This window comes from Schistocerca serialis, chromosome 11, assembly GCF_023864345.2.
Source record: "Schistocerca serialis cubense isolate TAMUIC-IGC-003099 chromosome 11, iqSchSeri2.2, whole genome shotgun sequence".
NCBI lineage: Eukaryota > Metazoa > Arthropoda > Insecta > Orthoptera > Acrididae > Schistocerca > Schistocerca serialis.
In genome coordinates this window covers 182409853-182420968 of record NC_064648.1, presented here as the reverse complement: position 1 = coordinate 182420968, position 11116 = coordinate 182409853, and the positions used below count along the sequence as shown (strand labels likewise).

Genomic DNA, 11116 nt, shown 5'->3' with positions numbered 1-11116 from the left:
AGCGAGGTAATCTGTCTCGTCGGGTTAGGGAAGGACGGGGGGGAAGGAAGACGGCTGTGTCCTTTCAAAGGAACCATCCCAGCATTTGCCTGCGGCAATTTAGGGAAATCACGGAAAACCTAAATCAGGACGGCCGGACTCGGGATTGAACCGTCGCCCTCCCGAATGAGAGTATAGTGTGCTAGCCACTGCGACACCTTGCTCGGTTTGTGTATTGATTTGGTCTCAATGTATTTGATGAGCTCTATCTCCCTCTACATGTATATCCCATATCAGCATTAAATTATCACCACAATGGTTGGTACATCACAAGACTGGCTTCAAAAATACAGCAGGAGGATACGAAAGTTTCACTGTGTCTTAGAAGCAGAAAGTTGCTTATGGACTGTTTCCTTACAGAAAATTCGTGCATGTTGACAGTGCCGATTGTGGATCATGTGGGATATGAGAGACTTAACTAATAGAAATATGGATGGAAGGAAACTTAAAAACTGTTTCAAACCATTGTTTTGAGAAGTGTTTGAGAGAGCTGCTAGTTATAATGAGTTAGGAAAGTAGAATTTTATGCTAACCTGTTTTTTTTTTTTTAATTCAAACAACTGTGAAACTTGTGCCATCAGCTGTGGGCAGCTGGCTGCCCTGTCTCACCAGCATTCCATTCTCTAGGCTTCCAGGGGGTCCTAGCAGATGAGTTAGACGGCAGCATCTTGCAGGTGTGCGAGCATACGTGCTGCGATGTCAGCACCACACACTCTGCCACGTCCTCCAATGTAAAACACTGAACAGAGTGCTCTTCACAAGCCTCCTTAAGGGGAGGGGGCCTACACGTCTCTGCAGGTGCCTGTGGCTTTGCCGCATTACCCTTCCTTTCTGGGACCTCGTCCATATACTGGCAACTGACGAAGTGCTCCACAGTGGCAGTCTCGATAACTGGTACGTGCAAACAACCACTGGCAGCTTCTGTGATGTGGTGCGGCAGCCTAGCTGCGAAGACAGGGCTTCTGGCTGCCAGTATTACTCTGTGTGCCTCCGTCTTGCCATCTCTGGTAGCCCTTTGAAGCACAGAGCATTAGACCACTGAATTTCTTGTGGAAATTGATTAAATTAAATACACACTGAAGAAATGAAAATGACAATTTATTGCTTTCTATACATTTGAGTGAATGTTGGAGGGTGGCTTCATTTGAAGCCACTGTGGCAAATCTTAGCGACACTCACAATATGTGTAAAACTTGCAACATGCGCTGGTTAGGAATGAATCAAATCTTCTCGGGTGACGAGCATAAGCAAACATCACTTTTTAAAACTCCATCAGGATCAATGAAGGTGTTTTTCATACCACAGTTGGCATAACATTCTAGAAGCCCGTGCTGTAGCATGTGTTTTGCTTCTGACTTTCTATTTTCTGTGGGCACCTGTGGTTTGAATCTCTCATTGTGTGGTGTATTATGTGATAAACTTGGTAAAACTTTCACGTAGCTAGTATGTGCTAAACCAGCGACAACATACCTTCTAAATTTTTAGACTTGCAAACTCCTACCAGTGTACATCACGAGTGATACATCAACAAAATACCATCAGAATCTTGGCCAGGACCTCCCCGATTTTCTTTCAGTTGTATAACATCCTTTGTTCACATGATATGACCTAGCAGCAATTTGCTTTTTGCTACCATCAGCCTCCTTTCTGTTAACAGAAACGTCATCTGGAAGATTGATAATAGCTACAAGAAATTGTCCTTCCATTTTTATGGAGGGTGTTCCATCACCCCTCACTGACCAATCAGTCCACTCTACTGAGTTCTTTGTCATGCTTCATTTGTTCCAGACCTTCAAGGTCACAACTGTGTATCCCACACATTTCAGTTTTTCGACAAAACACAAACTTGTGAAGCAGTTAGAAGAAGTGTGTACTGTTTCCATTCCATACACTCCTAGAAGTAAAATAAACCCATTTCTCCTAAATTAACCTCAGCTGTACCTATGTTCTAGTGTACAATGTACTCTCATTCGGGAGGAAGACGGTTCAATCCAGAGTCCGCCCATCCTGATTTAGGTTTCCTGTGATTCCCCGAAATCGCTCCAGGCAAATACCCAGATGGTTCCTTTGAAAGGGCACAGCAAACTTTCTTCCCCATCCTTCCCTAATCCGATGAGACCAATGACCTCGCTGTCTGGTCTCTTCCCTTGGAACAACCCAACCCTGGTGTTCACTTCAAAATCACAAACAAAGCCTAATTTATTAGCCCAAAGCCATACCATGTATCCTCTTCTGATAAGTTTCTTGGGCATTTATTATTTATAAATAATCCTATCTTTTAATGTCACCATCCATTCATCAACTGGTTGACTTCAGGTGGGGCCTAATTCTCTTCAAAAGCTTTACTCAATATGTCAGGCATAGGTCTTATCTTGCAAAGCTTGTTGTAATTTGGAGACTCCGTTCTTGGCGTCACGTTGTTGTTGTTCAAATGAATGTGTGGTGGTAACCTTCAAAGTCTATTTATGGACATGAGTGAACTTGCACAATTGTCCCTCAACTGTTTACAGCAAGAACAACTTCGACAGTAACTATGAGGTTGTTTTATAGCCACAAGACTTCTTTTTGCTATAAAAACAAACATTTTCTTTGGTTACTGGTTTAAATGGTTTGTTTTATTTAGAGGCATTCAAGTTAATGTGAAATTCTTTGTAACCAATCAAATTGTCACAGAAAAAACTGAAAAGAAATCGTGTGGTACCACGTTGTTACCTTCATCTTCCAATTTGCCTTTTATACCAACATACTCATTGAAGTTGGGACACTTTATATTACAACAACAAATTTTACCCCATGTATTACTGGCAAGAGAAGTCAAAGGGAAGCCATCATTACTGCTAAAATTATATTTATCAGTAACTTTCACTCTCTGAACTTATTAGGCCTCAAATTATTTTGAGTGGTGGCTTCCAGTGTCACTTTCTTCTGCAGTGGCGTCCAGAACAGGATCAGGATAAGTATCAAGGTCACTTTCATCACTTCTTATTTGGGTTAAGATGTAATGTCATCCAGAAGGTCTAGAACAGTAGCTCCATATGAAGGGGCCATATTATTGAGAAATCTATTCACTACTTTGCAGTAACTCTATCACAAAAATTTGACATCAAGCTTTATCAGCCACTTTGCAGTGGTGGTACTTTCTGCAGAGTTCCTTGTAACCTGTCTATTTACATTTACTGTTACAAAAGTAGATCAATAAACGAGGCAGCCTGGGCCATTGTTGGTAACTTACATAATTTCAGGACATTCATTCCCTCTATTTTGAATCTGCAGGCACTCCTTAGCTCATCAAAAAGTATGGATGCCTATAATCTCTTCACTACTGTAATGACTCTATTAAGTAGTCACGGTGTTCACAGATAATTTTATCAGATGAAATTGTTTCAGCTGTGTTGTCAAATGGGTTGACATTAATTCTCAGCAACTGGTTTTGAACCATAGACAGATTGTTAAATGTGTTTTCCATTAGACCACCTGCAAATAAGACAGCCATGGAAGTACATTTTTTGATAAATTTGAAACCTGACCAAATGAAATTCTAAATTGAGATCTATTTAAAGTAGTCAGCCTTCACAACAAACACGGTATGCTAGGTAAGTTTATTTCTCTTTGTGAGCAATCTAAAACCAATAATTTTTCCAATTGTTTTGTTCCATGTTGCACAACATGGAACTTCATTTACCATTGCTAAAATTCTTTGTGTTGGAAACAAAACTTTTGCTTTCACCAAGAACACCTGTGATAGCCTTATCTGTAACACTGATACTCATGAATGCCTTCTCACAGACTTACTAAATGAGATACCTCCTTACACGGAGCCAGTTAATGTAGCTAACTGGTATGCGCTTCTTCACTGGCGGCAACCCAATGAGGTACTCAAGAGTTGCAGTCTCATAAGTAACCCCCCTTGCCCTGCCATATGCTGGCAGCAATTTGACAGCTACGAACAGGGATGCTTGTGCTGACATAAATGAAAATGCACACAAAAATTTCAGACAGTGTTTAAGAAATGCTGGACATTGCTGCAGAAGAGAATCTGAGAAAGACTTCGGAAAGTGACTTCGAAGTAGACCACACTGGAAGGTCATCGAAAACGATCACGTGTATTTGGAACATTGTGAGGTTCAACTACTACATTGTGAGGTTCAAAGACTACAAATGCTACTCTGGAGCAGTTTCAATAGGAGCTCTGCAATCCTGTGCGAGTCAAACATTTGACCTACTGCCAGCAAACTGAGTGTAAAAAAACTACTGTTTGGAAAGCTCAAGGATGTTGAAGGAAGCAGATTTGAAAGTCTCACCTGCGGAAGTAAGACCAGTATAAGGAGAAGAAAGAAGGGGGGAGGGGGAAGAAGAGCAGATAAATATTTCAATAATTCAATGACATGTATTTCACAGTATACCAGGTTTTTACTAGCTTCGTCTGCAAACAGGTAGGACTGCCCTGTGATACTCGGGACAATTCATGCTCAGTGTATCTATGACTGCCCTCCTGTTGTATGCCAGGGCGAGCTCGAGAGGCATCATACCGTATCCGGCAGCAGACCGGTCCGTCCCCAACCGCAACAGCAGGTTCACGACAGCTGCTTCACCATATGTGGCGGCAATCTGCAATGCCGTCCTCCGAATGCTGTCCCATGCGTCCTTGTCTGCTCTGTTAAACAGCAGGATCATCGCGACACCCTGTCTGCCGTATGCTGCCGCTATGTGGAGGGGAGTCTGCTGCCAGTCGTTCCGCACACCGATGTCCGCACCTGACTCAGTCAGTCAGTTTACGGCCGAGGCGTCACGACACTTCGCCGCCCTGTGAAGTGCGGTGTTGCCATTTTCACACTGGCTGTTGATGCGCATTCCATGTTGCGGGATCTCAAAACAGTTCAGCCATGTTTCCATACTTGGCAGCTTCATGCCTCTACTCCTCTGACATTGGCAAGCACAGAGATGATTTCTCACAGAAATTTGTCACATTAGATGGTGGCAAAATCATTAACCACACTGAATGCTACAAAGGCACGCAGTCGGTGAGAAATGTGTGTTAATATTTGAAAGTTTGCTCCAGCATGGGGAAGGAGATTGTGATGTTACACAGTATTACTTAATGTTTTTAGAACTCTAAGAGACTTCATAGGGTGGCGTACCACATTAGACCTGGCACAGGAAGCGTAAACCTGACAGATTACCAATTTCATTTAACATTTGCACCAACTTAGTACATACAAATGTGTGAGATACTCCTGTGGTACAGAAGTGCTGCTCAATCTTTTTTGAGGAATTGGCACTCTACATTTCACCAGCCTCTCGGGTACCATAAAACAAAGCCAGCCATCTGACAGTAACATTAATGGCACCAGTTACGGCAGCGTGTCCTCTTACTGCTTGTCAGCCTAGTCCTTCATGCTACCCATCCACTGCATGCTTATTGTTATGACAAATGATGTTTAAACTTAAATAATAACAAAAATAGAAATAATAATAAAAATACACATGTGGGGAGGTATTATAAAGACATAATGAGGAGTTGTGACGAATTTCTCTCTCAATGCACTTGAGCATATCACACTCAAGCTATACCTGACTACATAATTTATAGATATACTCCTTCTGTAATGTTGTTGTTGTGTTCAGTCCTGAGACTGGTTTGATGCAGCTCTCCATGCTACTCTATCCTGTGCAAGCTTCATCTCTCAGTACCTACTGCAACCTACATCCTTCTGAATCTGCTTAGTGTATTCATCTCTTGGTCTCCCTCTACAATTTTTTCCCTCCACGCTGCCCTCCAATGCTAAATTTGTGATCCCTTGATGCCTCAGTACATGTTCTACCAACTGGTCCCTTCTTCTAGTCAAGTTGTCCCACAAACTACTCTTCTCCCCAATCCTATTTAGTACCTCCTCATTAGTTATCTGATTTTCAGCATTCTTCTGTAGCACCACATTTCGAAAGCTTCTATTCTCTTCTTGTCCAAACTATTTATCGCCCATGTTTCACTTCCATACATGGCTACACTCCATACAAATACTTTCAGAAAAGACTTCCTTACTCTTAAATCTCTACCTGATGTTAACAAATTTTTCTTCTTCAGAAACGCTTTCATTGCCATTCCCAGTCTACATTTTATATCCTCTCTACTTCGACCATCATCAGTTATTTTGCTGCCCAAATAGCAAAACTCCTTTACTACTTTAAGTGTGTCATTTCCTAATCTAATTCCCTCAGCATCACCTGACTTAATCAGACTACATTCCATTATACTCGTTTTGCTTTTGTTGATGTTCATCTTATATCCTCCCTTCAAGACGCTGTCCATTTCGTTCAACTGCTGTTCAAAGTCCTTTGCTGTCTCTGACAGAATTACAATGTCATCAGCTAACCTCAGTTTTTATTTTTTCTCCATGGATTTTAATTCCTACTCCGAATTTTTCTTTTGTTTCCTTTACTGCTTGCTCAATATACATATTGAATAACATCGGGGAGAGGCTACAACGCTGTCTTACTCCCTTCCCAACCACTGCTTCCCTTTCATGTCTCTTGACTCTTATAACTGCCATCTAGTTTCTGTACAAATTGTAAATAGCCTTTCGTTCGCTGTGTTTTACCCCTGCCACCTTCAGAATTTGAAAGAGTATTTCAGTCAACGTTGTCAAAAGCTTTCTCTACGTCTACAAATGCTAGAAACATAAGTTTGCCTTTCCTTAATCTTTCTTCTAAGGTAAGTCGTAGGGTCAGTATTGCCTCACGTGTTCCAACATTTATACGGAATCCAAACTGATCTTCTCGGAGGTCAGCTTCTACCAGTTTCTCCATTCGTCTGTACGGAATTCACGTTAGTATTTTACAGCTGTGGGTTATTAAACTGATAGTTCCGTAATTTTCACATCTGTCAACACCTGCTGTCTTTGGGATTGGAATTATTATATTCTTCTTGAAGTCTGAGGGTATTTCACCTGTCTCGTACATCTTGCTCACCAGATGGTATAGTTTTGTCAGGACTGGCTCTACCAAGGCCTTCAGTAGTTCTAATGGAATGTTGTCTACTCCCAAGGCCTTGTTTCAACTCAGGTCTTTGTGCTCTGTCAAACTCTTCAGCTGACTACATAATTTATAGATAAATATTCATTCCATCGTGATCTCTTAAGTTAACTATACATCTCTCCAAGTATACCACAATTATTGGTATAATATTTTTGCCCTTCGAAACAAATATCTATCGTCAAAAGACATTTGTGAAAGCTGTGCTAATACTGGCTAGCATCCTCCTGTGATATTTGAGAGGTTTCTGAAACTTTCAAACTGTTTTTTTTTTTCCGTATGGTTTGGCAGCACATTGTGTGAGAGAATCTTTGAAGGTGATTTAAATAAGAATCATGGCAAAAAGTAAGCAAAAGATGGGCAGGAAGACCTATTCGGTGTATTCATCCACAACATGCACTCTTCCCCGAGCGATACATGTCAAGTAACTGATTTGATGTATTTCATCTGATAACATACAATATTCAGATCATGTGATGTGTTGTACTGGAGACATGACAATACATAACTTTAGGGATTTAGTTCAGACTTCGAAATAACAAGTGTAGTTACCAAACAATTTCCTGGCAGTATATGTTTCCATTTTTGTGTAAGGTATTTTTTATATATAGATATGTTAGTTACACTGTTAAAATTATCACCTCATCATTCATAAACTCCACCACTGAATAACATAATCTTTCCACCAAGAGGTCATGTAATTTTTTCTGTAGATGACCAATTTCCATGCTCAGTATATTTTTTGTGTATTTTCATGTTCATGTGTTGAGTAGTCATAGAATATAGCTTTAATAGGTGTGGGTGGGAGCATAAAATGTTATTGCCTAGTTGTGTAAATGTTTAAAGTGAAAGTCTTTGAAAAGTTAATGTTTAATGTATAGGAAAATTAGAATTTCAAGAATGTATAGTGATCGTACAGATAATAAGTTTTGCTTTTTAAACAATGTGACATGGGGTTCTTGGATGTGCGGCACACAACTTTCCTAATGATTCTTCTTTGAGGTTTTAATATCCTTACCTCATAACTTCAATTACCCCCAAAAATTATGCCATATCTGATGACAGATTCGAAGAAACTGTGGTACACAATTTTTCGTCTGTCCATGTGTCTTACATCGTGCAACATTCCAATTGCAAAAGAAAGGCTATTTGGTTTGTTAACTAAATATTCTGAGTGTGGCTGCCAGATCAAGTTTGTCTGAAGAATTTCACTGTGCTTGCTGGTTCTACCTTCTCATTCTTATGTAGGACATAGATCTCACTTGGCTTACATGGTTCTGTTTAGAACTGTGTGAGTTGTGTTTTTGTAATATTTAGATTCAGACCATTTAATTGCAGAGTTTTTTTAATCAGCACTAAAGTATCATCTGCAAATAGGACTGACTTTGCATTGATGTCCAAGGGTAAATCACTTTACATAAAACAGGGAGAGAATTGGTCCCTAAACAGAGCCCTGGGTGACACCTAGTGGTAGTTTCCCATTTCAATGAGTAATTGGCAGAGTTAGATGTTGTGAAAACTCTTTGCTTCCTGTCTGTCAAATAAGAGGTCTCCTGCTGATCCCATACCTCTCTAATTTACAGAGCAGTATGGAGTAATTCAGTGACTCTGGTTTGTATATAGCATGGTGGATGGGATTGAGTTATTCTGAGGCATGTAAGAATTTTTCATATTGAAGTAGCCAGCCCTCTTAACTGCCAGCAAGCATACTGAATTTGTACACAAGGTTTTCTGTGACCAATTTTACATCATTTTAAATCACTACATTCAGTTAAAACATAAAAATGGAAAACGGTGTACATGCAATATATACTTAGTGCCCACAGCAATCAGATTAAGAATATCACTCTCTCTCTACAAGAAAGCATAATTGTGCTGAGTTTTTTATTTCTGTGTTACCAGTCTAGTCTACATTTATATACCAAATGTGCATTAAATTAAGACAACAGCTGACCGTAGTCCGCAATATTGCATTCAAAAATACAACAAAAGGATATCAATGTTTCGTTATATCTTCAAAGCACAAAAATGCTCATGGAGGGTTTCCTTACAGAATATGCATATCGACAGTCCTGATTGTGAATCGTGCGAGATTTACATTAGTAAAATACGGATGGAAGCGACTTACTAGTTGTCTCAAATCATTCCTTTGGAAAGGGTTTTGGGAGAAAGCTCAATAGTTTGTAGGTGCTACTTACAAAGGCAGAGGAAAGTAAAATTTTATTAAGCTCATATTTTGCTTCAACCAACTGCGAGATTTCTGCCATTAGCTGTCGGTGGCAGCTGGCCACTCCCTCTCTCCAGCCCTCCGGAGGATCCTGGGAGATCACCTCGAGGCCAGCACCGCGCACTCTGCCACATTTTCTGCAGACAAATTCTGGACCGACTGGTCCTCACGAGCATCCTTCAGTAGAGGGAGGTCATATTTGTCGGCAGCTACCAGTAACTGTGCCATCTTGTGGATCCCCTTCCGCCCCATAGAACAGTAGCACCATCTCAGCACCCCCTCAGCAATATACTGCCACTACAGGGAGGGCTATCTCCTGCCAGTCGTTCCTTACACTCGCATCGGCACCCGACTCCAGCAGGTAGTTTACGGCCACGATGCACGGTGTCACCAGCCTTCACCCCCCACCTCCCCCCTACACAGTGCGGTGTAGTGTGGTGTAGCCATTTTCACACTGGCTGTCGACGTGTATTCCCTGTGCCAGGATCTTCGCCAGTTCGGCCATGTTTCTGTTCTCTGCAACTTCCTGCATTCTGTTATCCACGATGCATTCCTTTGTGGCCTTGTGGTGAGCAAACAGCTTTATTAATTTCCACAGAAATATATTGCTGCAGTGGGAAATCACAATCTTTAAATACACCAGTTGAATTCTATAAACCCAGTTGATTATCAAGCAATATGTTAAAGCTTGACAGTTTGTTCCAGTGTGGGGAAGGATATTTTGGGGTTACACAGAATTACTTGATATTTTTAGAACTGAAAGTAATGTCACAGGGTGGTGTTTCACAGTACATCTCATGTGGGAAGCACACGTCCTAGAAAATCCCCTGTTCAGGGTTACTTTTCCTTATGCAGAAAACTAATTTTGGCAGGTCACCTGTTTAAGACCCATGTTTTATTTTTACTACGTGAATTAATTGTTGAACTACGGCATTTGGCATATATCCTTAAGTGTGAGTTTTGTCTATGATTTAATGTGATGGAAAGTATCTGAGTAAAACAAATTTTCGTTTAAATGCTTGATTTTTATTAACTAAAACCGTCCATTAACTCTACATATAAATGTCAATAGTCAAAACCATTAACATTTCTGTTAGTGTTAAAATTCTATTTAATGACCAAGTGTATAGCAGCATTACTGGCTCACCTGAGTTTACACACTGATCAAATGCAGCGGCATATGAAACTTTGAGAGGGAACCCAAAAATAACATGAATCAAGTGGTTCCGTGTCAATGCTTTGTAATTACGCGTTTTACCACTAGGTAGTGATACTTTGTAGCCTTCCACGCTGCTCAGTAAGTTGGTATCAGTCTATTCAGTGGTGTTTCTTGTGTTCTGTTGCTTGCAGTCCTATTTCCACCTTGTAGCATTTAATGATGTGGTTAACAAGTAGAAAAGAATTAGTGTGAAATTTTTTTCTCGGTTAGAGAAAACCGCAGCAGAGACTATTGGGATGCTTCGATAAGGCCTTTTAATGGTGCTGCTTTGGGAAAATAACTTCTCTAGAAGTAGTTTTCTCATTTCAAATGAGGTAACATATCTACTGGAAACATACTGCGCGCCATGGTTGTAATAGGATGTCAATATATGATGGAAACATTGCCATGAGCAATTGATGGTCATCATTGGACCATTGACCAAATTTCTGAGGAAAGAAACGTGTCAAGGAGCACAGTCCAGTAAATTTTAGCCAAAGATTGGTACAGGAGATAGGAGTCTGCAAAATTTGTTCCTCACTTTCTCACTGCTGCCCGAAGAGAGAATCTCTTCAATGTTCGCCACAGCTTGATGAGAGAAGTGCAAAACCATCCCAAATTTT

At 40.6% G+C, this 11116-nt stretch overlaps 1 protein-coding gene across 1 annotated transcript; it reads right to left on the bottom strand.

Moving 5' to 3' along the window:
* Window positions 1-616: 616 nt before the first annotated feature.
* LOC126426619 (speckle-type POZ protein-like A) lies at window positions 617-9523 on the bottom strand. Its single transcript, XM_050088509.1, has 2 exons — window positions 9399-9523; window positions 617-1052 (listed from the first exon to the last, which is right to left on the bottom strand). The coding sequence occupies exons 1-2, from the start codon at window positions 9521-9523 to the stop codon at window positions 617-619; spliced, it is 561 nt and encodes a 186-aa protein (XP_049944466.1).
* Window positions 9524-11116: the final 1593 nt, after the last annotated feature.